Below are 27,957 nucleotides of genomic sequence, written 5' to 3' on the forward strand. Positions count from 1 at the left end.
GGGTTTTGTTTCGGTTAACATTAATTCAGTACCCGGCCCGCCAATTACAAGGGATGCAGAACGACGCCGTTGTTCTCCGTAGAGACTAAAGAGGTTTCTCGAATGGCAAGATTTGTGTTCTGTGAGAGAGAGAGAGGGTGGGAAGGGGAGGAGAAGAGGGCTCGAAAATGGTGGCGATCGAACCGTGTGCAGAGGAGAGCCGAGTTGACGTCGCTCCCACACCGAAGGAAGAGCAGCCAACAGGTGCTGTAAGAACAGAAGCGGCAGAGCAGAGTTCGAGAGAGGTTGCGGAATCGGCGGCGGAGGACGCTTCGGAAGGCTTCGAGACCGCCAGCGAAAGCGAGTTTAACGGCGGGGGCGATGATAATGACGACGAATACCGACATCAATTACAGCAACAGAAACAACAATCTGTGCCTCCAAAAGATGACTCTCTTGAAGCTACCTCCAACGATGACGAATTGAGACAGGTTCCCTTGTGTTTATTAATAGGTTATATGCGTGTGTTTACAATCTGATAGTTTTCGTGCTTTTTTATTTTTATGTTTTGATTTTGTTGGAATTTGTTAATTAGTTCGGCGTCAATGTTTGCCCTAGTGCCTGTTTAATGCTGTTGGAATTGGAATCATTGATTGGGTTCTACGGCTGAAGGATGGATATATAAGCATTTAGTTTTTATTTCTAGAGATATTTTGACTATGTTGGCGTGGATGTATTATTTCGTCACTCTTTGCTGTGAATTGGCATAAGGGCATAAAAAAGAAAATTTCTGTCCTACGAAAGGTGGGTCTTCATGATTTCTGGTAATGTAAATGCATTTTGATTGCTTTTTTAATATTTTCATAGTTGCCTTCGGCGTTTAAATCTCTCTAATTTTGTAATTTAGGTGAATGACTTGGACTTGTGAAAAAATTTGATGATTTGTAGAAGCAAGGATATCTTACTTCTTGAAGTTGTGGGGAAATACTTGAAACCATTGAATTGTTTAAGTAGCATAATTACCTTCCTGCTTTTATCATACTTACGCAGCCAGGATATGGTAATCAGCATTACCAGTTATTGCTGCCACCAGCACCAATAGCCTTTGCTTCTGTCTAACCTGCAATCCACCCTTATCACCCATGCTGCAGTTCTGCCTTCCCTACCTAGGACCCTTTATTTCACATTTCATGTATTCATTCTGCCAATGTTTCTGCCACATCAACAATCCCCTTTTGGTCTATTATGCTGCATTATTTAATGCCTAAAGCCTAAACTTCTCCAGAATATTATTGTTTTCACCAATATATCACCCGTTTAATGTTTGGGTACATTATATAATGTTTTAAGCAGCGTTCTAAAACACGACCTAGGCAGTTTCCTACAAATCGGCACCCCTAGGTGCTGGGCCGGTTTAATTGGGCCCAATCGGTATCTTGGCGGCCTAGGTGGCGCCTAGCTGCTGGGGGCGGACACCTGGATTTTCCGTTTCACTATTATATCCTCTCGTCGATCTCTCTCTCTCATCTCTGGTGGACTCATCGATTTCTCTCTCCTCGTCGTCGCCGCCAATCATTTTGTCGCTTTCTCTCTCTCATCGTCGTCGCCAATCATCCTTCTCAGCCACGTTCTCAGCTCTCGCCGCCATCTGTCTGTCCACCGCCCCCATCGGCCACTACCCGTCGCTGTCCATCTCCTTCATCGCTCTGTGTGTGTGTGTATAAAACAGTGTGTGTGTGTATATATAACAACAATATTAACCTATATATACATATATATTGTATTAATATATTTTTTAATTAATTTTAACATATATATAATGACAATTTATAATTAAATAAAAGTAAAAAATGAGTATTTGATGCATTTTTTTGTATTATTCAACATGTTTATTGTCATCTTTTTATCACATTCTGATAGTTTATCAGCTCTTTCAAACTAAACACATAACTATTAACTAATAGCTTAAAAGCACATTTATTCAAATATATTATCAGTTTAAACACTACCCAATTCATAGTTCTAAAAGGCGCGAGGCGCCCGAGGTGAGGTACGCTTTGAGAATCGAGGTGCACCTTTCTGAAAAAAAACTCAAAATCTTGTAAAATCATAAACAACTATCAAATTATCAATAATAACACATTCATATCATTCATGATTCATTATCTTCAAATTCTATAAACTAACAACATCAAAGTTGATTCATTCATCATGCAAATTCTAAACTAGAAACATCATTAAAGTTCAAACTTAAAATCTCAAATTCAAACAAGTACCAATCACAATGCAAAGTTCTAAACAAACGCATAAACATTACAAGTCCATAATCAATATAAAGAAGTTTTTTAATCAATCATCATCAAGGAGATCATCAACATCAAGGTCAATATCTTCATCATCCCCTTCAGTCACCCCTTCGTCTTCTTCTTCATCTCCCAATTCTTCTCCCTCTTTTAAGTCTTCATCATCTTCGGTCTCTGCCTCACTTTCCTCCTCCTCTTCAATCTCCTAAGTTACTCGCCGCTTTGAAGTCGAAGCCGAAGTTAAACCCGATTGTGATCGAGTTTGTTTAATTCTAAATCGATAACTAGGCTCTCCAACTCCTGCAGCTGCAGCGACATTACTCCATGTCAACCCATCCCCAATGTCATCTGGAAAAACAGTTTCATCATCTTTATCATTCTCCTCATCAAGTTTTCCAATCAACCATTCATTGCTTTCATCAATATGGGTCAATATGATAGGGTCAATGTTATCACGCATTTGATACCGACGCCTCAATGCTCTATTGTATTTCACAAACATCAAGTCGTTTAAACAAAGTTGATCAAGCTTGTTTCTCCGTTTGGTATGAAGCTATAACAATTTATGCAAAAACATACTAAGAATAAGCTACATGAAACAAACCAACTACTAATAAAAATTGTAAGTGTTATATGTACAATGCACTTACATTTTCAAACACACTCCAATTACGTTCACACCCAGATGAACTACAAGTCAAGCTAAGAATTTTAATTGCAAAATTTTGCAACGTGGGTGTTGACATTCCATATGAAGCCCACCATTCAACTGTCCAATAAAATTCATGGGTTAATTACTATCTATTATCTAGAATGATTATATATATAATATAATATATATATATATGTGTACTTGGTGATTTCTCAGTTCTCTTTCTAATAGCCATATAGTTTCCAAAGAACCCATCTGCCTTGTTATACATCGAAAGCTCAGCATCAATTTGGTCTTAAACCTTTACATCTGGATTTAACTTTCTAATGCATTCATATAAGTCAGTCATGATCTCTAGATCTATATGTTCAGCCTTGTAGAAATATTCTGGGTTCAAGTACCAACTAGCAGCGTGCAAGGGGTGATGAAGCTGAACATCCCATCTATTATCAATGATCTGAAAAATGGGTGCATACTTCTTTTTATCCCCATTAAAAGAGTTAGCAATCGCTTCTTTGGCCCTATCCATGGGCTCATATATGTATCCCATAGCCGGCTTCTTCTCACCATCCACTAAGCACAGTACACGCACCAATGGACCAGCCACCTTTAAAGTATATACAACATTATTCCAAAATGAAGGCATCAAAATCACTTCTACAACCTTTTTAACCTCCGCTTCTTTTACCCACTTGCTTGTCATCCACTCCTCGGAGGTAAACATCCTTCTAAGGTTGCTTTTCAGACTATGCATCATGTCCAAAGTGATAAAGGCAATTGCAAACTGTGTTTTTGCAGGCCTCAACAACTCTTTCTCGTCAGTAAACCTTCTAAGCATGTTTACTAGACTCGAATGAGTATAGATGTAGCTATTCACCATAACAACTCTCTCAAATGTCTTCTTCATATTAGGCAACTTGAAAATATCTTCCAACATTAAATCCAAGCAGTGCGCTGCACATGGTGTCCAAAACAACGTAGGATATTTTGCGTCAAAAAATGTTCCTGTTATTATTTAGAGTGAAATTAACAAGATATTAGTAAATAATAAATATCTAATGAATATTCAAATTGTTCTATTTATAAACATAATACAAATTACAAAAATGAATTTTATACCTGTTAAAACATTGTTTAAACATTGTTTGAAGCACTATCGGTGACCACTTACACCACATTTCTTACTCAAATCTTTTCCACACATTTACTTAATAATTGAAACATCTTTTCCCCAGTCTTTGAATAGCTAGAACCATCAACAAACTCCAAAAACATACTTCCTTTAGGAGAATTGACTAAAAAGTTAATCAATATCCTTTACCTATTGTCTTTCTAGCCATCTGACAAAATGGAACATTCATATTTGGCCCACGCCTCTTTGTGATCTTTCATCATTGCACGAGTGGCTTCCACCCCTTGTTTGAGAAGGGGAACCCTGACTTCATGGTCACTAGGCGGTTTCACACCCAGACCATATTGACCAACTGCTTCTATAAAGACTTTAAAACTGTCATATGCCACTGCATTGAATGGAATGCCCGCATCATACATCCATCGTGCAAAGCTTCTACAAACTCGAGCTCTTAACTCTTTTTTTGCAAAATCATTCTCACCCAACCTTGTTTGCTTTTCTTTGGCCTTGCTTTTCAACACATTAACTTCTGGGTCTTTAAGAAAAACATCAAGTGGACCCTTTTGTGTTGGCCCTTTAACACTACTAACACTACCAGTACCGCTTCCACTTCCGGTAGATACATTGGGTTTTTTTCTACTTTGAGGCGGCAGCTTATCATCATCATCATACCCTTCACTAAATTGAAAATCATCATCTAACGGTGCCATATTTCACTCATCCTTGTTATTCTTCTTCTTTTGCATGTACTCTCCAATCTCTTCTTTTACTGATGGAGGACATTTTGGACATGCTTTAGTATTCCTAAAACCACCCACAAGATATTGTTTCGCCCGAAATATACCACCTTTTGTTACTTTACGACAAAATTTACATGTGGTGATATTTCTATCATTAGGATCAGCTTCAAAATAATTCCATACCGGGTCAGTTTTGGAAGTTGTCGACAACGTTGATAAACTATAAAGAAAACAAAAAAATAACAACCGTATAAACTATAAAGAGAGAACAACAACCAACAAGAGAAATTAAGCAAGAATGCAAGAAATAATCAAATAAAAAACAAGTAAAGAACTCACAAGTGCAGGTTGGAACCAAGAAGATGAGAGGTTGGAAGCCTGGAACCGAGATTGGCAGCTACTTTTTGTGGGCAGCGGGTTGCTTAACAGTTTGAAAAGCAGAGGAGAAAAGAGGAGAGGAAGAGAGAAGAGTGTGAGCAGAAGAGAATAGAGGAAGAGAGGAGGCGGGTGCGGGTGCGGCTGGAGAGGAATGGAAGAGGAAGATCAGGCCGAGCTGGAGAGGAGAGGAAGAAAGGAGGGGGTCGCAGCTAGACAGGAGAGGAAGAAGAAGATCGGGCCGAGCTGGAAATGAAGATAGGATGCAGGCGTGGCTGGAGAGGAGAGGAAAAGAGGAGGCGGGCCGGCGTGGCTGGGGCTGGGGCTGGAGAGGAAGAGGAAGATCGGGTGAGCTGGAGAGGATGCGAGCGCGGCTAGAGTCGGGAGGAGTGAGGAGCGAATTGGGCTGTCCAAGTTTTAATTAAAACCTAGGTTTCATGAGGCGCGCCTCACGCCCCGACGCCTCACCGTGCAAGTTGAGGGTCTCGCTGAAATTGCCTCGCCTTGGCCCAGGCGAGGAGCCAAACTTGCACCTTAAGGCACCTTGCACCTTGGCGCGCCTTTAACAACTATGACCCAACTTAAATAATTTAAACACTACCCAACTTAAAAGCTCAAAAAAAAAAAAAAAAAAAAAAAAAAGCAAATGAAGCCCAAGAAGCTTCGATTTCAGCTCTTTTTTAGGTTTGAAGCTTCTTTTATCATTTTTGCAGCTCTTCTCAAGAAGCTTTGATTTTTGTAGCTTTTCTCACTTGTCTTTCCAACTTACAGCAAAAAAAAAAAGTAGTTTTCCTAGGAACTAGGCCCCAGTCTAGCGTCGACTAGCACCTAGCGCATTTTAAAACATTGGTTTTAAGTGCATTGTGACTATTGTTTGAGACTATTTGAAGCTGCTCCCTGAACCAGATTGAAATACCACTACTTACCAGAACAGTTTTGCTTTTATAATCTTAGCAAGTTATCTTCATCATCATTACCATATCCTTAATCCCATTTGTTAAGGTTGGCTACATAAATGTTAACTCTTTTTTTATCTACTTTATCTTGAATTTGAATCCAACAACATTTTTGTTGGCTATTGGCTATTGTCACGACCCAAAGTGAATTATGTAGTTATGTTATATATTTATTTAGTTGTTATTTACAGTTATATTTTAGGAGTAGTTAGGTATTATTTATAATTAATTTACAATTATGGAGTAATAGGGAAGTAGTGGTGTAGTGGTAACTACTACTAATTGCCATATAGCTTTATATATAAGGCTATGCACAATTCCGGGAATGACATGAGAATTATTGGCATATTAGAACTCAATTTCTCTCTTATTCTCAAATCTATCCAAACATTTTTGTTAGTTGTTTCCCTCATTTCTGTCTGTTCTCTCTATTATTCTATTTGTTTATCCCTTAATTCTTCCTATTTCTCCTTCAATTCCAATTCTATATTCAAAAGAAAACATGAGTTAAGACTATGGACCTGACATTTGGTATCATAGTAGTTCGGTTCCTGGTTGGATCTGGATGTTTCCAATCAGATTTTGAAGGCGAGCAGTACAAGACGATTTCTGGAAGCAATTTCAAAGGCAGTTACTGATTATTGGAAGTAGTTCTAGTTACTGTTCAGAGTGAAGTCGGAAGAATTTGACTGAGGAAATGATTGCCAGAGGAACTCTTGAGAGAATGCAATCGTTGGAGAAAGTATTCAAGGAAGAATTCAATAAAAAGCTAGATGACTTACTGAATTTGATTTCAAAGAAGTTTTAGGTCAGTATACCAGTGGATCTTTATTCAAGATCTGCTGCAAAACTGATTCCAGTAGGAGTTGGAATCCTACGTAAATCCTCCGGTCTGTAAAAAGCTAATGAATTACCTACACTGGATCAGAAAGCAAAAGATGTTGTGAAGTTGGAGAAGGTTACTATTACACCAACTTCGGATTTTAGAGATTTCAAGCCTGCTATTCTTGAAAAAATAGGTACCTCTCCAATACCTGATATCAATGCAAAGCTAGTAATTGGGAATTTACTGGATAGAGCCAGCGAGGAGGAAAAAGGAATAAAAATTCATCCTTGACTAGTAACAAGCTGATCTCTTAGGCATTTCTAGTGACATCACTAGAAAGAACGGTGTAAGAAGGACGAAGCAGATAGTGAAAGCTGAGATTGGACGAAGAAGAATGGTCGTTGCTGGGATTTCTTGGGGATAGGGGTGCAAATGAGCCGAGCTATTCGGGCTCGGCTCAGTGTTCAACTAGATAGAAGCTCGTTTGAGTTCGTTTGTTAAGGTAAACAAGACGAACTTGAGCCTAACTTTGAAGCTCGATTTGAAAACAAGCTGAGTTTGAGCTCAGTAAAGTTCAGCTTGTTAGCTTGTGAGTTGGCTTGAATAGAGACTCATGAGCTGGCTTGATTATTGACGCAGTGTGTAGCGCGAGTATGAAGAAAACACACCAAAATAAACCCTTGAAAGATCAAACTTCAATGGCCGAAGCTTGGCTTTCAAGAAGACGCAAAAACAAGACTGTTTTGCTAAGAAAACCCAAATAGGTTGCTGAAATTTGATTAATTAAAACTTGATTACAAACTCTAGATTCTATGCATATTTATAGTATTTGGTTAAGAGTCATGCTACATGTACATCATTTTTGTACATCTTGAGCTACACAAGGGGTATTATGACCAAAATACCCTGCGCCTCTCCATGCGCCTCACGCGCCTCTATGCGCCTCAGAGGGATATTTTTGTCATTGATACACCTTTGTGTAGCCCAAGGTGTACACAAAGGTGTACCAATAGCATTTTCCTTTGGTTAATCCAAATCCATCTAATATTTGGAAAACAAAATCCAACTAGAATCATAATAGAAATAAATCATAAATAAAAGTTAACTAGAATCCTAATAAAAATAAAATCCTAATCAAACATGAAGTAGAATCCTAAATCAAGTAGAAACATGAAATAGAATCTTGAATCAAGTAGAAATATAAAGTAGAATCCTAAATCAAGCAGAATTCTAAAATCTAAGAAGTATTAAAATAACATTATGGCACTACTATTTTGGTGATACTGTTCCGGTTTGGTTGGGTCGGCCTTGGGCCGAGTCTTGATTGGTGACCGCATTATTCACCTTCACTTGAGAAAAAATTCGACCTCGAATTTTGATTCTGTTTGGACAAATCCACATTCGGTAAGTACGAAGAGAGATTAGCCATATTGAATGTTAGAAAATACCCATATGATTAGGCAAATCCACAACATAAGCATTATCATTGGTCTTCTTCGTAATCTTGTAATGACCATATTTCTTTGATTTGAACTTGTTTTGCTTTCCTGCTGGAATCCGTTCCTTCTTCAAGAATATCATGACTTCATCTTCAACCTCAAATAACTTGTGCTTCCTATGCTTGTAAGCTGTCGCCTTGTACTTCTTATTTGTGCAACCGTTGCTTGACATTTTCCTGAACCGCTTGAACTTTTTTGCTAAGGGAACATGAGCAAAGACATTCCTCCCCTTCTTAGCCATATCTGGGTTGGCATGGGTCCAACCATCGCCATGTTTGTTTCCATCTGCCTTCACTGTATTATTACTGTTAGATTGAGGACGTTGAACATTCCATCTTGAGTGCTTTTCTAATATGGTAAATTTTATCATAGGTCTTTCTCTTTTCATCAGCTTTCTTGATTTTGACTCCTCATCAGCTTCCGAATTCATCTGTAGATTTTTCTTGCCTGGAGAAGTATTATTTTGCAACTGTTTCGAATAAAAGCTTATTTCATGACTACCAGCAGTCTCTCCATCACTTAAAATATTGATACTTGAATCCTCCTTTGGTCTAAGCACTTGATCAGCTATAGCAGCAGTTGAGTTAACTAGCCTAGGAGATCCAACACCCCTATCCACAAAGAGACCCATGTGACCATCTTGCTTTTGCAATTGCAAAGGTGAATATGTTCTTATTGCCTTAGATTCAACCATGCCAGAGCTTGAATAAACTGTAGAAGGATTTGCTACCATGACCTCCATCTCCTTTACAGTCGCAAGTTGATCAGAAGAAACACTACCATCCTTGGGTTGCGAGGCAATGCTTGAGCCATCGGGACTGGAAAATACCCCAGTATGAGTCAATAACCTTGGAGTTTCTGTCATGTTAGCAGTATAAATCAAACCTGAGTTTGCAAACGTTGAGGTTGCTGGGACAACATAATCTTCGAAATCAAGCTCCATTTTAGAAGATTTGGTTTGATTCTTTTCCACTATGGGTAACAAAGTATAACGCACACCTTCTTTCTCAAGCTGATATGTGTTCTTCCTACCCGAGTGCTTAGCATCCACATCAAATTGCCAAGGCCTCCCAAATAAAATATGGCAAGCATCCATATCAACAATATCACAATAGACTTCATCGGAGTACTTACCAATAGAGAAAGGCACCCTGCAACATTCATCCACATGTATGCCACCAACTTCTTTAATCCATCCAATCATGTAGGGGCTTGGATGTTTTTCAGGAGTTAACTGCATCTTTGCCACCACGTCTCTTCCTATGATGTTCTCCTGACTTCCACTATCAATAATCAACTCAAAGATTTTTCCTTTCACCGTACATCTCGTGCGAAAAAGCTTATGCCGTTGAGTAGTATCTGCATTCTTTTGAGATAGCATTAATTTCCTCACTACATAGGTATATTGCCCATGTCCATAATCTTCTTCGTCATCCTCCCTATCAGACTCGCAATATACTTCCTCTCCAGCAACATCTTCCTCTTCCTTTTCTACAATGTTAACTGTTTTCCTCCTTGGACAATCACTAGATCGATGCCCAACCTCATTGCACTTGAAACATTTTAAAAGAATAAGCTTTGCATAAGGATTAGGGGATTTTGGAAGATTAGAAGTAGTACCTCGAATGTTTTCCCCCGTTGTAGCCTTATTAGGGTTGACTGTATGGGGTGGATTGGAGGGTTGCGCTCCTTGAACCGATTTGCCTTTATCAAAAGCTGGTTGTTTATTTTCATTCCCACTATACCGATGATAGTTGTTATTACAAGATCTCTCACTCAACATTAACTCAGCCTTTAAAGCTAAGTTCCTTGCTTCTTGCACACTCAGAACCATCTGAACCCCAATTTTATCACGAATAGCAGGTTTCAATCCATTCAAGTAACGAGCTGCTTGTTGATTGTCACTTTCTGACAATTGGTTTCTCTTCGCCAATCGCAGAAACTCAGAGGTATATTCATTCACACTCTTCATTCCCTGTTCACATCTTTGATAAGCTTCAAGCATATATTATTCATAGTCAGGGGGCAAAAACCTACCTCTTAACAGCTGCTTCATTCGTCTCCATGTCTGAACTGGCAGTCGGCCTTCCCTCAATCTCGTTTCTCTTAATCGCTCCCACCAAACAGATGCACTGCCTTTCAACCTGTAAGCCACTAACTTTACTTGTCGTTCATCTGGGATCTCCATGTATTCGAAAAAACGGTCAACCTCAGTGATCCAATCCAGGAACCCCTCAATATCAAGATCTCCACTAAAGGTAGGAATATCAACTTTTGGTTTATACTCATCGTTGCCCTAGTGGTTGTGCTGATGCGCATTCCTCTTAACCCCTCTACCACCAGGGTTAGCTATTGCTCGACCAAAATCATCCTCTTCATCGTTATCTTCAATCACTGGTCTTCTAGGATTAACAAAGACATGATTAATGGGTAGTCTTCCCGTTCCGGCTTGATTCACCCCATTATTCAGGTTCCTGTCATCATCAACTCGTAGTAAGGTGCTCAATTGGTTGCTATGTTGCTCCAATCGCTGCTGGATAGTACGAGTTACTTCCCGCTGTTCTTCGATTGCTCTCCAAACTGCGGACAACCCCTGATCACCGTCACGAGACTGGTTGCTACCGTTACCTTCAAGATTGGCCATCTAATTGGTTGATTAACCGCTCTAATACCACCTGACGCAGCGTGTAGCGCGTGTGTGAAAAACACACACCAAAATAAACCCTTGAAAGAGCAAACTTCAATGGCCGAAGTTTGACTTTCAAGAAGACGCAAAAACAAGACTGTTTTGTTAAGAAAACCCAAATAGGTTGCTGAAATTTGATTGATTAAAACTTGATTACAAACTCTAAATTCTATGCATATTTATAGTATTTGGTTAATCCAAATTCATCTAATATTTGGAAAACAAAATCCAACTAGAATCATAATAGAAATAAATCATAAATAAAAGTTAACTAGAATCCTAATAAAAATAAAATCCTAATCAAACATGAAGTAGAATCCTAAATCAAGTAGAAATATGAAATATAATTCTAAATTAAGTAGAAATATAAAGTAGAATCCTAAATCAAGCAGAATTCTAAAATCTAAAAAGTATTAAAATAACATTATGGCACTACTATTTTGGTGATATTGTTCCGGTTTGGTTGGGTCGGCCTTGGGCCGAGTCTTGATTGGTGACCGCATCAATTATAGGCTTGGGAGTTGTCTCAAATACAAGCTCGCAAGCTAACTCGCTTATAGGCTCATGAGCTGGCTCGAGTAGAGGCTTGCGTTGGCTCGTAAATAGTCTTGTTTACAAATACATTAATAAAATTATTTACAATTTTATAAAAATATATTTAACATAAAATTATTAGACTTTACTTTATTATAATAATATCATAATAAGAATGTGTTGATAAAAAGATTTGTTGTGACTTAAAAATTAATCAACTAATGTATGAGTTTAATAGAAGAATTATCATTTTAATCGAGTAAGGAAATGTTTAGTTGAGTAACAACTAATAAATATTATACTCTATTGATTTTTTCTTAATCAAGTAAAACCTAAACATTTAAGTAATTAATTGATTATATACTTGTCTTACTCGAATATATGATGGAATAACATTAATTGAATAACCAAATAGTTAATTAACTAAGTGGTACATTAGTTAAATAACTTTGTTGTGCTGTAATTTTGATTATGTTTGTATTTTGAAAATAATTAAACAAGTAATTTGATTATCTTTTTGTACGATAAATGATATTATGCTTATTGTAATTTGTTGAAATTATTATTACTTAATTTTCATGTCAATGTTATATTTGTTGATTATCAAGTTGAGTTCATTTAGGTATATTTATTGATTATTAGATTGATATTTGTTTTTATTGTATATCAATTTATTAAGTTTTTTAAATAAAACTTTGATAAATTCCAGCCCGAGCTTGAGCTCGGGTTGGGGCTCGCTCGAGCTTGAGCTCGACTCATCAATCAAATTAGGCTCGAGCTGGGGCTCACTCGAGCTTGAGCTCGGCTCATCAATCAAATTAACGAGTCGAGCTCGAGCTCGGGTTATGTTAATCGAGCTTGGGAATGTCACGACCCCAAGTAAATTAGGCAGTTATGTTATATATTTATTTAGTTGTTCTTTACAGTTATATTTTAGGAGTAATTGGGTATTATTTATAATTAAGTTACAATTATAGAGTAATGGGGAAGTAATGGCGTAATGGTAACTGCTAGATAGCTTTATATATAAGGCTATGCACAGTTCCAGGAATGACATGAGAATTATTGAAATATCAAAACTCAGTTTCTCTCTTACTCTCAAATCTCTCCCTACATTTCTATCAGTTTTCTCCCTCATTTCTGTCTGTTCTCCCTATTATTCTATGTGTTTCTCCCTCAATTCTTCCTATTTCTCCCTCAATTCCAATTCTATCTTCAAAAGAAAACATTAGTTAGGACTAGGGTCTTGACAGCTATCTAATACAACCCCACTTTTTATCCAAACTTGGAGCCGGTTGTGATAAGGTGATGTACTTTGAACACTAGAAGTGTTGAGAAGATTACTCTATCCACAATCGCAATAGATTTTTTCCCCTTCAGGCAATTGTGAAAGGTCACGGGTGATAAGTCAAAAATTTTGTCACATAATGGCTGTATAAAGAAGATATTGATGCCACCAGAAACCCAATATTGACCATTTAAAGTTAGAAGATTAAAGATATATAAAAGGACGAGAGCAATAAATAGGGCTTCTATTTGATGCTGTTATTGGAGATGAAGGAACCTGAATTAATTTCCTGCAGGGAGTGATTTCTCTTTTAAGTAAAAGTTTTTTCTTAATGTAACTCTTTATGTAAAAGTTGGCTTCCCTAAAGCACAAAACAATAATTTTTTTCCATTTCTCTCAGAAAAATAAATTCAGGTGTTATTTTCTGCTTGATATCCTTTTTTCTATTTCTCAATGCTAATTTTATTGTTTATTAAAATGTGTTCAGAATTTATTTATTTATTTATTTATCTTTTCATCCTCAACATGTTGGTCTGGTGATTTTTATTGATCAATGGTAACCACATTAAACTTTTTGCATTGTATGTGTCCTTCCAGACATGAGCTTCTTTGATTCCAAATATTCATTTTACAGGGCTGTGCTACTTTGAATTGCTTATTGTTTATTTATATTTGATAAGTAAATCTATAAGGCTATACTTGAGAATATGATAGATCTACTACCCTTCTTGTTGAAAATACTTGGTTTATGTCTGTACCAGTCGTGAAAGTATTTTCCACCTTTCATAAACAATGTTAAAATCAAGAGTATTCTTACTTGGTATTTGAGTATTTGTTTCTAAATAAAATCTTTGTATTTGTCTTTGTGAGGGAATGAGTTAGTACAGGCAGCTGTGTCACGCTCATGCATTTGTCTATGTAACATTTTAAGGTTAAATTTATTATCTTTGCTGTCTTCTGGTAAACAGAAAGCCCTGGCAGAAGCAAATGAAGCAAAAATGGAAGGTAATAAACTCTTTGGAGGTGGGCAATATGAAGAGGCATTGTCACATTATGAGGCTGCTTTAAGAGTTGCACCGGACATACCCAACATACCTTCATCCCTTGAATTACGTTCAATATGCCATGCAAACCGAGGATTATGTTTCTTAAAACTGGTATGTTCTGCATATACTAATTACATTATTTTATTCCTTGGTTATTGCATGATCAGTTTTTCTCTGAGGAGGAAGCTGTCTTTAAAAAATAAAAAGATGTGGGAAGTGACCTACAGTACAGCTAATGAGCATGTTTGAAAGTTGGCACAGTGCAGGAGTCGATTTTTTTCCCTATAATAATGCCCAAAATTCCCCCACCCCCAGAGAAAATAAAATGTTTTTTTTTTTTTCTTTTTCTTGTGAGATAAAAGGCAAAAAAATCACTAATATTATGTAGCATACTGTTGGAGGGTGACATCAATGATTTCTTCCATTTCTCCATTCTAATTTCAAAAAGGCTTTCCTTAAGATATGTTACAGTGGAGGTTTTGGTCAATCTGGTATTTTAATGGAGAAATGGTTTGTTTTTCTTAATGGTTGATATTTAAAGGCCACTGCAGTGCTTGAGTCTCCACACTTTGCAAGGGTAAAAAGGCTGTTTCCACACCTAGAATCCATGACCTTCCAGTTCCAGTCTCAAAGGGAAAACCTTAATGATTGATTTTTTTTTTTTTTTTTTTTGAAGAGGCAAAAAAGTTGATCTTTTCTAAGATGTCCAAAATTACCCTAGCTCTCAGAGGTTGCTAATATTCTTGGGAAGTTCTCTAATATGCTCTTTCTGATTTCTTCATTGTCTGAAGGCTGGTTTTTTAAGATGTCAACCCTGTGTGGAAATGGTAGCATGTATGAAATAGTTGTCTTGTGAATTGCTTGTAAAGCCCAATAATTCCAACAAGGAGACGAGAAACTTAGGTTTCCATATTTGTAGTTATCTTGTATATTGTTTTTATAAACAGTTTGGTTTTTAGTTACTAAACAAATATATCAACCAAAAGCCTACATGGAGATGGCAGATTTTGTGCTGAAGAAAAGATAATGAACTAGGTGATTGTTGGCAAACTCTCTAAACAGATTTTACATCACATATATCATAAGTGTTTCTTCATGTACTATCTCTGCCTTTTCTTGTTCAATCCAGTTGTTTCTCAGCTCCTTGATGACTTTTCTATCCCAAGTAGTTCCTAATTTAGCTGCTTTTTTGGTGTCTACCTTATATCAGGTAAAATATGAAGACTCAATTAAGGAATGCACAAAAGCATTGGAACTAAATCCTAATTATGTGAAAGCACTACTTAGAAGGGGAGAGGCTCATGAAAAGCTTGAACATTATGAAGAAGCTATTGCTGGTAAACTTAAGTCCAATGCTTTTTGTATTCATTATTGATGTGTGAATATGCTGTTTGCCTTCACTTTTGATCTTGAGGCGCAGAGTCTCTCTCTCTCTCTCTCTCTCTCTCTCTCTCTCTCTCTCTCTCTCACACACACACACACACACACACACTCTCACACAATAACTGCCAGGCTGCTATTAGGGTTGCAAATGAGCTGAGTGAGCCGATAAAAGCTTTAAGGATTTTATCAGGCTTAAGGTTGAGCCCGAGCTTGAGTTGAGCTAAAAAATGAGGCTAAAGCTTGTCAAGCTCGAGCTCAGTTCATTTATATTAAACGAGCTTTAAACCAGCTTCAAGTGAGCTTCATTCAAGCCTTTTTATAAGTGTTAAATATAAAGGTCATTATAAGCTCTATTTTAGACTTGTTTATGTAGAACATATAAAATTAGTATATTTTGATATATTTTTAAATCTTGAAAAATATAAGTAATATAGTGACAAAAATGATCAATTATATGAAACACATGTTATTTCAAAATATACTGCAAACAGGCATATAAACGAGCCTATAAATGATCTTATAAGCGAGCTTACAAACAAGCCTCAAACAAACTTGTTCATGATCCCAGACGAGTCGAGTACCTTAAAGCTCAAGTTTGGCTCGTTTACTAAACGAGTTTAAAAATTAAGCTCAAGCTTGAAGAAGTCCTAATTGAACCAAGCTTTGAGTAGTTTGTTAGTGACTCTATTCGCTTGCAGCCCTAGCTACCTTAATTGGGACCAATTTCCTTATACTAGGATAGTGTGAGCACAAGATGCATGTGATTTTTTCATAAATATTTTGATATAGTAGGAAAGTGTAAGCATGTCAATAGATGAGAACTAAAATTTTGAGCAGGTATAATTTCTAGGCAATTAAATTAGAAAATTGTGATTTTCAGTTAATGAAAAATATAGAACAACAACATACAACCCTTTTCTCCCACTATATGGATCTGGTTACATGAATTCTAACTCTCCATTCATTTTTGTCTATGGCCTGCCCTTATAACTAATGTCATACTTAAGTAGTGTCTCCTAGAATTTTTTTTTTTTTTTTTTTTGTCTAAGTATTTGTTCCATTCCACCCATTCTCCTCACAAAAGCCTCTTTTGGTCTTCTTGAGACCTAACCATTTCAATTGCGTCTCACTCATCTTTTCTTCAATTAATAAAAAATATAGTAGATTTTACTTGTTAACATTAAGGGTATAAGTATAACAAGGCTTCACATAGAAAACTCGGCTCTTGACCTTTAATAATAGCATAGATGATTTTATAATCCTTGGTATTTCGTTTCTACTCCATTTTATACTGTTTCCTCGATTGCACTGCAGATTTGAAAAAAATCTTGGAATTGGATCAATCAGATGTTCAAGCTAGGAGAACCATTCAGCGTTTGGAGCCATTGGCTGAAGAAAAGCGTGAACGGATGAAACAAGAAATGATTGGTCAGTTGAAATAATATTTTTGCATATTTGGTTATCCTCTCTTGCCTCTAAGCTCACATTTTTCAATTGATAGAATATTCTTATCCTCCGTTCCCTGTGAACAGTAAACAACAATCACAATCCTTGATCCTACTAGGTGGGGTTTGGTTACATAAATTCTAGTTCTGTAATTATTTTTGTCTATGATTACATCTTCCACAAGGCCCCTGTGATTAGTAAAAAGTATCTTTAGGCCTCTTCTGCATTGTAGTTGTTTTAGAAGCAGGATGTGTCCCTTTGGTTCCCCAAAAATATACTACTTCACATTCCAGGAATTCTGTACTGTCTGTAGGCATTCTCCTTTCATGCTTCATGCTTATTTCAACTTTCTGGATTGTGAAATACTTTTTGATTCTGGAGAAATAACTGGAACTAATAGATCCAAGATGATCTCCTTAATAGAACAAAAGCATTGGTAAAAAATTGATTTGGATCCTAACATCTAAATTATTTTTTTGAGTTCCTTTTTTTTCCTTTTATGTTGGTCCTCCAGTGCTTTTTCTCTGTGCTTAAGCATGTGTAGCAGCCTCTTCTTTTGCACATATGTATGTGGGCCCAATGTTAAGCATATACTAGCTTTCAAATCCCATCTTCTGTTTGAAAGCAGAAAGGATTCAATATACTACCGCATAGGTAAGATGATTATGCATGGAGGATCACTCAAGGAAGAAAAAAAATGATGATATTATGATTGAGTGAGTAAGCAGTCTGGGTGTGGATCTAGTATTGTAAGCACTCAGTTGATGTGGCACTATGAAGGTTAATGGGGTGATAGCTAAAGTAGTCATGGAAGGAGGAATGAGATTGAAGTGGGGTGGAGCAGAGCCAAAGAAGAAGAAGAGAAAGAGGGAAGAAGAACATGAATAGAGAGAAGAGAATTGAAGAAGAATACCCAAGAAAATCTAAAATCTGAATAATCTCTACAGTTGTGAGATAATATTGATACACTCCTGCAATCTTGCCAAACTAGAAATCCAAATTAAACTAGGAAATAAAAATATAACATCATAATCCTAACTAACTTAAATTTGAAATTAAAGTAGAACAAAAAATTTCTAATTTCTAATCCTTTTAAAAAGTTATAATCTCTATCAGGAAGAGACCAAAATCTCTAAGCTTAGAGGAGGGAGGCTGCTATCCTCATGCATGAAGAATTAGACCAACACGTTTCTCGGGAGGATTGAGCACATTGATTGGAGCCATGAAAATGGATAGAGGTTGCATGCAAGGGTTAAATGAAAAGGATGCAGACACAAGTACACTGGGGAATAGAAGAGCTCATGTAACAAGTTGCAGCCCCCAACAGTTGCACCATTCATAAGGTGGATGTGGGATTGTGGCATAAGGACTTAGAATCAAATGCTTAGGCAGAGTCTTGGTTGACTAGAACTAGGGCATCGAGTGTCTTACAAGTAAGTCATCTAGTGTGTGCTTGAATAGAGGTTTGCTTGGCCAAGTTGAGAGGGCTACCTGTTCAAGTTTTACCAAGCAACCTTGAGGGGGTGCATCTTGGAGATTTTTCTGAGTGCCTAGGCTCAAGATTATAGTACTGCTTGTTAACCACTGTCAATGTGGGGCAACCAACAATGTGGAGCACGAGGAGATGTGTGATGGCTCAACATGCCACATCAACACAAGGTTGATGTCTGGGTCCAAGGCACAATTGATATTTGGATAAATGTGCAATATAGTTGGCCTAGATTTTTTCAAGAATACTTTATAGGCTTCAAGATTTTTACAAGATATCTTCTGATTTGTATTTTCTTAGGCCATGTAGCTAGGAGGCGTGGATGGAACTGGATTAGGCAAGGTGCTGGTGTTGCATAGCATACTTGTGAATTCTGTATCATATTGGTTAGGATATCAGTCCATACCTGCAGTACCAGATGGTAATAGCCTGTCTTAAAGTGGTATGGGATGGTACTGGCCCACTGAGGCAGAATATTTTTAATAAATCATTTTTGATAGTTTCTGTCATTTGATTTTGGTTAGGACAGTGGTTACCTAGATACTCAGTACTGTATCATACCAATAAATCCAATACCTTTCCTGGTACAATGTTGCCTACTAAGATATATTCAAGTAGGGGAGTAAATGAAAGAATACATTCATTGAACCACTCGTGAACAAGCTCAATTTTGGGTCATTTATGTCTATTAATTGGATAATTGAACGAAAGTGAACGAAATTTTGAAGTTCGTTTAATAAATAAACCAAGTTTGAGCATAGATTAGCTCTGCTTGTTTATGTTCATGAACAAATTCGTATATTGTTTATATATAAGCTTGTTTGTGATTCGTTTAAAACTTGTTTATAGTTTATTAAATAAAAATATAATAATTAAAATTATGTTAAAAATAAGATATAGAATTTTATAATACAAAATTAAAATTATGTAGGGTGACCTTGAGAAAACCCAATTATCAGTGGTGTATGTGAAATTTAATAAAAAATGCTAATATCTCTTCCCTGTAACCAAACAGATGCCACAACCTAAACCCACAACCTAGCAGCAAATTTTTAATCCAAACACCACACCATCCAAACAATCAAAATCAATCTAAGTTTAATCCAAACAGCAGGCAAAATCAATTCAAACAACTTCTGCAAATTATCTTCATCTTCGAGAAAGGTGTCTCTCTCTCTCTCTCTTTCTGACTCAAACTCTGCGATGTCATCTTCATCTTCATCTTCAGAGACCCTTCGTCATCTTTCTCTTTTAGTGTTTTCACCTTGACTCTGTTTTTTGGTCTTCATCTTCCTTGTTTTCATCTGTTTCTTTTTTCCTTTTTTTTTCCCCTCTTTTTTTGTGCTCCATGCCAGGTCTGGGTTTGAAACTAGATTTGTTGGGTTCAACCATTGACCTGGGTTAGACTAGATCTGTGTTTGAATAAATCTTAGATTTAAGAAAGGTTTTGACGTATTTGTTGAGCTCGATTACATGCTCATTTTTTATTGAATCAATCCCAAACAATCTCATAGGGATCAGCTCTTAAATGAGCCAAGCTTGAGCACTTCAAAATGTAAATGAACCGAGCTCAAACAAGGCCAAAGCTCCATATTCAAGACAGTACTCAAGTACCAGCACTGTACCATACCAATAATAAATTCAATACCTTGTCCATTTCAGTATTTACAGCAATGTAGTAGAGAGGAACACAAGATATGAGACTATGAAATAGTTAAAAATATTTTCTTCCATCTTAATGCCTAAATTTGTTCTTAAACTGAATGCTCTCTTTCCCTTCCAACACCTTGGGAAAGAGTGAAGTATCATTATCAACTTTCTCGATGGATTAAGTTTATTGCCTATCTTATAGGGGTGTCAAAAAATATTCGAAAACCGGTAAATCGGACCAAACTGTGCCTTTTGGATTGGTTCTATAGTTCAAAGGTTAGGTTCTAGTTCTAAAAAATTAAGAACCGATATATTTGATTTGGTTACTGATTTTTTTTTTCAAATCGTGGTTCGAACCGAACCGGAACTGATATAAGTATAATATCAGTTTCGGTTCGGTTCAAACCACGGTTTGAAAAAAAAAAATCAGTAACAAAATCAAATATATCAGTTCTTTGTTGTTGGTTATTGTTATTTATGAATTCTTTTATTTCTAAACTTTTATGCGCTATTGCTATACTAAATGGTCGATATAATCTCATTTAATAAGGTAGTCTATGAATTATTTTATTCTACTTTTACTTCAAGACTTAAAGCATTAATGAAGTTATGGGTTTATTTTAATTAACAAATTTGTTTGTAATTTCATATTTTGCGAAAATATTTAGAAGTTAAATGTTAATCGGATAGAACCAAAACCGGTCTAGTGTGACAGATTGATCATGGTTTGGTTTTATATATGTAATGATTCGGTTACGGTTCTTATTTTTTCAGAACTATTAAAAATAGTTCGATTACTGGATTCTTATAGAATTGGGTCAATCCGAACTGTTGACACCCCTACTATCTTAGTCTTTCTTGTAGTCTCTTTCTTCTCATGATTGCAAAAAAAATGTAAAGGAACACGAACGCTTGGACAGCATTAAATTTTGTGTGGATGCACTTGATATCTAGAAACTGGAGTATTGTTAATAAATTGCTAGAATCGTTGCACCGTTTCTGCTTTGAATATGCTTATTTTGTGCACAAAAGACTTTACAATATCCCTTGCACTCAAGTACTCGTTAGTTTATTTTCCAAGTTTGCATACAAACTCGCCCCATGATTGCATTTCCATTCTTTCCTTTCTGCTCTAACCAAGACTTTATACCATGAGTTCCGCTGACGTTTGATATATTTAATTTCTGTTGTAGTCGAGTATTTTTCTTCAACCCTTAGAGAACTGTTGAAATTCTTTTGAAAACATTTGGTATAGCAAATGTTGTTTTATGGCTGCAAATGATAGTACCGTGCAATTTTATACTCTCGACTATAAAGAAAGTTAACTTCATGGTACCTTTTGTGTGTGTGGAGCAGATAAGCTAAAAGATATGGGCAACTCCATTCTGGGACGATTTGGGATGAGCGTTGACAACTTCAAAGCTGTCAAAGATCCAAATACTGGTTCCTATTCAATTTCATTTCAACGCTAACTATGGCTGGTCGTCCCCATCTCACACATTCTTGTCATTACTCAAAAACACTATAGGGATGCCAACAATGGGGTATAGTTCGTAGTCATCTTGATGCAAATCTTGTCAGGCATTGGAAAACGGTAAAATGAATGCGGATGCCCTTGATGAGTTTCAGAGGGTGAAGTGCTTGTAACTGCACAAAGTATATTAGTAACTCCAGACTGGTTTTGGTGCTCTGCATGCATTGCTTACATGGTTAATGAACTGAGGAAATGCCTAGTTGTGTCCCATGAAATTCCTTAACTTTTGGTTCTTGTTTTTTTTCGACTGGTTTCCCTTCTTCCATTGATGCTATGTTTGGAACTAAGAGGATATGAATTTCAAAAAAGAAAAACGAACTTCATTCCCCAAATAGTCTTTATTCTATCTGAATTTGGTGGGGAGCTACATAACAGTGACTGGAAGTGGGAGTTAATTTTGGGCTCGGCTAAAACCAATCCCATCTCCATGGCAGCTGAACCAATGGTTTGTTCTTCCTTGTCAAGCGCGTAAAGCCCCCGCATTAGCATCTTCCAGCACCTGCTGTTTCTCGACTAGCATCACGTGGTGTTGCTCCAAATACTCTTTGCTATTCATCTCTGTTAACCTGCAAGACGCAATGCTTCTCAACATCATCCGTGACGACAATGTATGTATGTATGATCATCTGTGACGACAATGTATGTATGTATGTATGTATGTATGTTAACAATTCTGCTGGATGGCATAAACCGATAGGAGAACACACGAGAAAGTTTCCATCTGCAACCCTTCAAGTTCTGGTGCGTCCATCAACAAAATGAACCCGGAAAACACCATACCTGCTAATAGTGCGTTCCTTTGCAAACCCTAACTCGTTGTCCACGCAAAGATCCAAATCATCGGTTCTCCTTGATCTTGAAGAGGTCCTCGGTGCAATCTTTTCGGCATCGGCGATTGTGACGATCCTTTCCAAAAGTTCGACAGGAGTCCCCTCAGCTGTACATAACAGTCTGGCTTTGTTTTCATACATCACCTGCAGCAAATGCAGTCGTAGAATAGGACACAAAAGAAGCATCAATTGCGTGTTAATTTCCCATACAAAATAGCAGTCACTAGGCCATCCTAGAGAGGCTGACTGGCTCGGGTACAGGTGTTTAAGTGTGGATATGAACGTTGAAGGGTTAGGTAGATCTCACTGACTCAGACAGAAAGGTTATCTGTTCAAGTCAGTGAAAATAATTTTTATGCAAAAAAGGCAAAGAAAAAGCTGCGTACGGGTAACTAATAACTAATAAAAATAATTTGGGATGAAAAGAACTAACATCAACTAGAGTAACAAACCGGTATGCTGCTGTCCTGTTGTGGACTCCGAAAATTGGCACTCCCTCAAGAGCCAGTGTATGAAAGCTCTCTGCTAGGAAGAAATAGCATTTGTCAATTTTGCAGGATGGTAACAGGACAAAATATGCAAAAGAAGTGATAGACGACAAATTTTGCAGGGATATGAGAGCCGAGAGGGCCCATCAAGGCAACAACTAGCAACTTCAGGAATGAAACCCATCTGAATTGGCAAGTCTCATACGACCACAAAAAAAACTTGTACTTAAACGTATTGAAAGGAACAAGTTACAGGTTCGGCAAATCAAAAACGTGTGTTCCCTCCTTGTGTTGTATCAAAACATCAAACGCATCACATAAGAACTATTCGACTTTATTCATGTTTACATTGAATTTAATGAATAAGGCTTCGTGCAAACTATTTGGTGCCCGGCAATGATTTTTAGGGTGGATAAGAATTTGAACAAGCTCAAACTAGAAATGACTTACTGAACAATCCAAAATAGTCAGCAGCACCAAGGGGTCTGTCACAGAGCTCTTCGAAAGGAAAATATGCACATCCATTAGCACCCAATGGAACCTGAAGAGGGAAAGGATATAAAAGATGTATAAAACAACTAAGTGAACTGCTTTCGCTGTGCATCAGTGAAGGGAAGGGGTTTACACCATGTACCTGCAGTGTCCTCCCCATAACAACTTCCACCTGCTGTGGGTGGGCTGTGTGTTCCCTTAGTAGCTCTTGAAACTTTTCCTTGAGAAGGCCAGATAACTCTTTTCCGACAAAGTAGTAACCTTGTTCAGCCTGCAGTTGAAGGGAAGAATTATTTATAAGAGGAACTAAAAGGAAATTGCAACTTTGTAATTCAAAATTCAAAAACTAGTCACAATGTTACCGATGTCATTTTACGGTAGTCTATTGATGATCCGATCTCATGAACTACACATCTTTCCTAGATCAAAGGAAATGTTCCGGGTTATTAACTAAATAAAAAATGAAGTTAAAGAAACAAATGAACAGTCCTTGAGGATTTTAAGTTTCTCATTAAGAGAAATCTGCAGGTCTAAACTACTTTCTTCTCTAGACGAACAAAAAGTTTTAGGAGGTAAAAATTCATGACCATCTTTGGCTTTTTATAACTTTGTGTTGCTCTCACCATACTTGATGTGTGCAAAGCGTTAATTGTGCTTCTACTCTTACAAATGCTCCAAACATCAAGAATACTATCGGGCATACCTTCAAAGTGGAAATGAATGGCAGAAAAAGATCTCTCTGCAATCCACCTTCATAAAGGTTGTCTGGAGCACGATTTGAAGTGGCAACAAGAATCTGTATTTGCAGACACACTTAAGTTTTATTTTTTACATTTTGAACTACATAGAAGACTTGGAAAATAGAAAATATAGAAAGTTAAAACACTTACTATGCTGTTACTGAATAAATGTCCAAACAAACGGTTTAGTATCAATGCATCAGCAACATCAGTCACCTATCAAAGGCCAAAGAAATATAACTGAACAGGAGAGAACCCTGGGGTGTTTAAAAGAACTAGCAGGAGCAATCCATTTTTTCACAAAAAACAGTAACAGTGCTGCTCTTTCCAAGTAACATACCATAAATTCATCAAGGCATAATAAAATTGATTCATCGGCTATCTCTGCTGCAACAACTTCAAGGGGATCCTCCACACCCTGGTGCTTCTGCAATTATACACATTCAGCATGAAATATTTATTGCACTTCAGCACCAACACAACACTTGCTTTGACATGAAGTCATCGAGAACAACATGGAAAGTGGTCCAACAAAAAGATATTTCAACTAAATCTGGATGCTATCTTCAGTATAGAGAAATTCAACAACACTATACCAAGCCTTAATCCCACTAGGCAGGGTCAGCACGATAGGAAAATGGACCAAAGGGTTCATGAATTTTAATTATTTTCTTTATGTTATTAGACATATTTTATTGATCTAATGACTGTTAATAGAGACTGAGTTGAAAATGCCCCTTGAATACTCTTTTTCTTTTACAAATAAAAGTTAAAACAGTCCTTGACCTGATTAATAGTTCAATGAATTAGTTGATGGTGCACATGACCAGCCACAGACAAAACATTGCATGTTGTACCACTCTTACCCGCAATCGACTATGGACATCCAGCATGAAGTCATGAAAATGAATCCTCTTTTTCCTCCAGCTGCTGGGCCTGATAAAATGTCAACAACAATCAGACCGAAAACCAGTAGATGGTAATTGCTTTTTGTTCATGCTGGTATGCTACTTGCTTTTGAGGTTGGTATATAGGTTTCTCTGATTAAGTCAATGAGGTTATTACAAGGTAATTATAGTAAATTATTTCGAGCATCAAACTTACAACTCATTGAAAAACAAGTCCATCAGCATAGTTTTTCCTGTTCCTACTCCTCCATAGAGATAGAGTCCCTTCACAGGTGAGTACAAAGGCTGAGGAATCAAACGGGACCACAACCACCTCCTCCTGAAATGAAAGGTCCAGTGAATAATTAACGACATAGTAACAAATACCACTAAAAATGGAACAAAACCAGTTCATAAGATTAAGTAAAACTCAAAGCAAGGACACCATGAGACCTGCCTTACAAATAAGTGATGCAGTATGCTAGAGTCTGGAAGCCAAATAACCGTTTACCTGCTAGCTTTCTGAGAAGCAGCATATCGATCTAACCGGCATGCTTCAGCTGACTCAACAAGTTCATCATAAAGCCTCTGAAGCTCCCTTAAGGTGCCTACCTGCACTATCAGTATGTCCAAAGGACACAGGAAACCAAACAAAGAAGATAATAGACCCCTTTAACATTCTAATTTCTAAGCATCCTCTTCATAACAAGTCAGAAGTCCAATAACTAAAGTTGCATTCTTTTTGGGACTCAAAAGAAACATGTGTACTTCCATAACACTAATCCATTTCAATCAAAGTTGATAAACTTAACCATCTGGTGTTGGAGAAAATTTTGGTAGAGAGCAAGCTGCAAGTATCCAGTCATACTCATGAAAATAACATAGATTAAAGAAACATAACAAACTACTTAATTCTTCTTTTGAGAAATAGTAAACCAGCAAGGAGAGAAATGCACAGGATTCTCACTCACACCTGAGAATTATCCCCATCCACGAGTTCCCCTGCAGCAATTCTACGCTCATACTCAACCAGAGGCCCTGCTCTCCTTGCTTCTGCTACCGAGTCAAATCAAATCAAAGAAACCAGAAAAAGATGCTAAAGATTATTCAGCTATAATGAAATGTACAGGATTCTCACCTCCATTGGTTAATTCAGAAGCATCAACAGACAGGGCTCTTGAGATCATATAAGAGGGATGTTCATATCTACCAATTTCAACATTGTACGTGAGTTTGTAAACAGACCCAACACTAGAAGATAACGAATAATTTCGGCTTCTTGCTAATCCACTTAAGATATTTTCTCCTCTGTTCCAAAAAGCCGATCGAAATTGTTGAACAGAGCGAACAATTGATCTCATACTCGATGAGAATGGACCAATCCAATGTGAAAAGGTTCAGGAGTGATCTACAAATCAAGCACCCACAACTCTGAAACAAACAGCCGTAGAGAATTATATTTTAGCACAATACTAGAAGCATATATTCTCAAGTACAAATAATGTCAACATTTTAAACCAACTTAAGAAAAGAATTCCTATACACTACCATCAGAGCGAGAACAACAAGGGGTAAACAAAATACCACAGATCAAACAGGAGCAAAAAATTGAAAAAATAAAAACTTAGCTTCAAGTTAGCATAACCATAAAAATGAAGCCTTACCAGAAGAACCAAGACTATAAAGAACCCCAATTCGATCAACTATAGAACATCGATCGACTTTCCTTTTCTTACCCAACAAAAAACCAAATTACGTTCCTCAGAAAAAGAAAAAAACTAAGTGAATAAATCTACAGCAATGCATGCAGGGAAGCACTCAAGAAATCAATGAACCCACCAGTATTTTCTCCGGCTCAGCAGAGAATATTCCAAAAACTGGAAAAACCCAAATGAATTGAGCCTCAAAGAGCAAGAAGCTACGATCTTGCACGGGTTGAACAATCGACCGCTCTAGAAAAATGCCTCCCCCCCTCTATAAGCATACGTATATATGTGCATACACCTCTACCATCTGTCGGTAGAATAATCAGGAAAGAGGGAATTGTCGTATTGTATTTGTACGATCAGAACGGTCAACTATGTAAGTTCGCCGGCGGGAAGCACCGACACAGAGACGACCCTAAACACGGGGAGGCCTCGGCGGAAGGCAAAACGAGAGGAGGTGGGATTTGCGTCTCCGAGACCTTTTGAGACACTTTTATTTTTATATTTGCCGGATAAAAAACACTAATGCCGTAGAATTGCTGTTTTACCCTCACAATACATATATATATATATTATGTCCAACTCCAACGATCCGTGATGTTTATCATTGCAAGCGGAACCATGTTTGTCGGCCCCAAAATCTGCCAATTTAATGGATTAGTTAACAATTTACCCCTTGGAAACAAACTATTGTCTATTGGGTGTGGTTCATTATCGAACTGGAGAGCTATATCCTTCCTTGTCAAAGAGTCATTATATGATGTTTAAACCATATTAAAGCGTCATTATATGATGCGTGTTAGCATAACAGTTGAAGCGTTTTAGTACTATTTGAAGGGTATTACTACACTATTTTCAGTACATTAAATTGCGTATCAAGTATTACTACTCATTGATTGTTAAATAACATAACCAATTCACCTTTTTGACCTTTGAATCAAACCTACACACACATGTGCTTCTAATCTGATTATAGCTCAAACCATAATTCATGGTGAACTTGGTACAATCCAATGCTAAGTCAAGCTATTTAACTAGAAAAAGATTAAATTTGTCAAATGTAAAAAACTTTAATAAATTTGGTGAAGAGAATCACTAGTACGCCGGTACAAGTAAAAATAAAATTTTTATCATGTATCAAAAATAAGCAACGAAATATAATATACACGTCATGTATAATTTGGCTATTTAAGCAACATGTATATTTAACAATTGAATACATAAATAAATACATACTTGTTGCCCGATATGAGATTTATGGTGGTTCTAGTTTATCCACACTTAGTATACAGTAAG

General features: G+C 37.0%; 2 protein-coding genes across 7 annotated transcripts; one reads left to right on the forward strand and one right to left on the reverse strand.

Moving 5' to 3' along the window:
- The first annotated feature begins 108 nt into the window (after positions 1-108).
- LOC127806129 (uncharacterized) lies at positions 109-21,733 on the forward strand. The gene is made up of 5 exons (XM_052343193.1): positions 109-470; positions 13,939-14,127; positions 15,227-15,353; positions 16,714-16,827; positions 21,341-21,733. The coding sequence occupies exons 1-5, from the start codon at positions 168-170 to the stop codon at positions 21,454-21,456; spliced, it is 849 nt and encodes a 282-aa protein (XP_052199153.1). The 5' UTR covers positions 109-167; the 3' UTR covers positions 21,457-21,733.
- On the reverse strand, positions 21,608-27,178 carry LOC127806127 (uncharacterized). Of its 6 annotated transcripts, XM_052343190.1 has the most exons (16): positions 26,795-27,178; positions 26,620-26,686; positions 26,094-26,386; positions 25,929-26,011; positions 25,467-25,567; positions 25,173-25,295; positions 24,935-25,004; positions 24,409-24,495; positions 24,219-24,284; positions 24,032-24,124; positions 23,691-23,747; positions 23,471-23,599; positions 23,287-23,377; positions 22,782-22,870; positions 22,299-22,492; positions 21,608-22,084 (listed from the first exon to the last, which is right to left on the reverse strand). In XM_052343190.1, the coding sequence occupies exons 3-16, from the start codon at positions 26,314-26,316 to the stop codon at positions 21,979-21,981; spliced, it is 1,512 nt and encodes a 503-aa protein (XP_052199150.1). In that variant the 5' UTR covers positions 26,317-26,386; positions 26,620-26,686; positions 26,795-27,178; the 3' UTR covers positions 21,608-21,978. The 6 variants fall into 6 exon arrangements, with proteins under 6 accessions (XP_052199150.1, XP_052199147.1, XP_052199148.1 ...); XM_052343187.1 differs by lacking the exon at positions 26,620-26,686; XM_052343188.1 differs by having other exon boundaries at positions 26,094-26,686.
- Positions 27,179-27,957: the final 779 nt, after the last annotated feature.

The sequence above is a fragment of the Diospyros lotus genome, chromosome 7 (assembly GCF_014633365.1).
Source record: "Diospyros lotus cultivar Yz01 chromosome 7, ASM1463336v1, whole genome shotgun sequence".
Lineage (NCBI taxonomy): Eukaryota > Viridiplantae > Streptophyta > Magnoliopsida > Ericales > Ebenaceae > Diospyros > Diospyros lotus.

What these genes read in the sequence shown, in the direction of transcription:
- LOC127806129 (XM_052343193.1), top strand. Translation starts at nt 168, where the DNA reads ATGGTGGCGATCGAACCGTGTGCAGAGGAGAGCCGAGTTGACGTCGCT. An exon ending in ACGATGACGAATTGAGACAG is followed by an intron (nt 471 to 13,938) that starts GTTCCCTTGTGT and finishes TCTGGTAAACAG; the next exon opens with AAAGCCCTGGCAGAAGCAAA. An exon ending in GATTATGTTTCTTAAAACTG is followed by an intron (nt 14,128 to 15,226) that starts GTATGTTCTGCA and finishes ACCTTATATCAG; the next exon opens with GTAAAATATGAAGACTCAAT.
- LOC127806127 (XM_052343187.1), bottom strand. Translation starts at nt 26,316, where the DNA reads ATGAGATCAATTGTTCGCTCTGTTCAACAATTTCGATCGGCTTTTTGG. An exon ending in TGGATGGGGATAATTCTCAG is followed by an intron (nt 25,568 to 25,928) that starts GTGTGAGTGAGA and finishes CTGATAGTGCAG; the next exon opens with GTAGGCACCTTAAGGGAGCT. An exon ending in ATTTATTCAGTAACAGCATA is followed by an intron (nt 24,125 to 24,218) that starts GTAAGTGTTTTA and finishes CTGCAAATACAG; the next exon opens with ATTCTTGTTGCCACTTCAAA.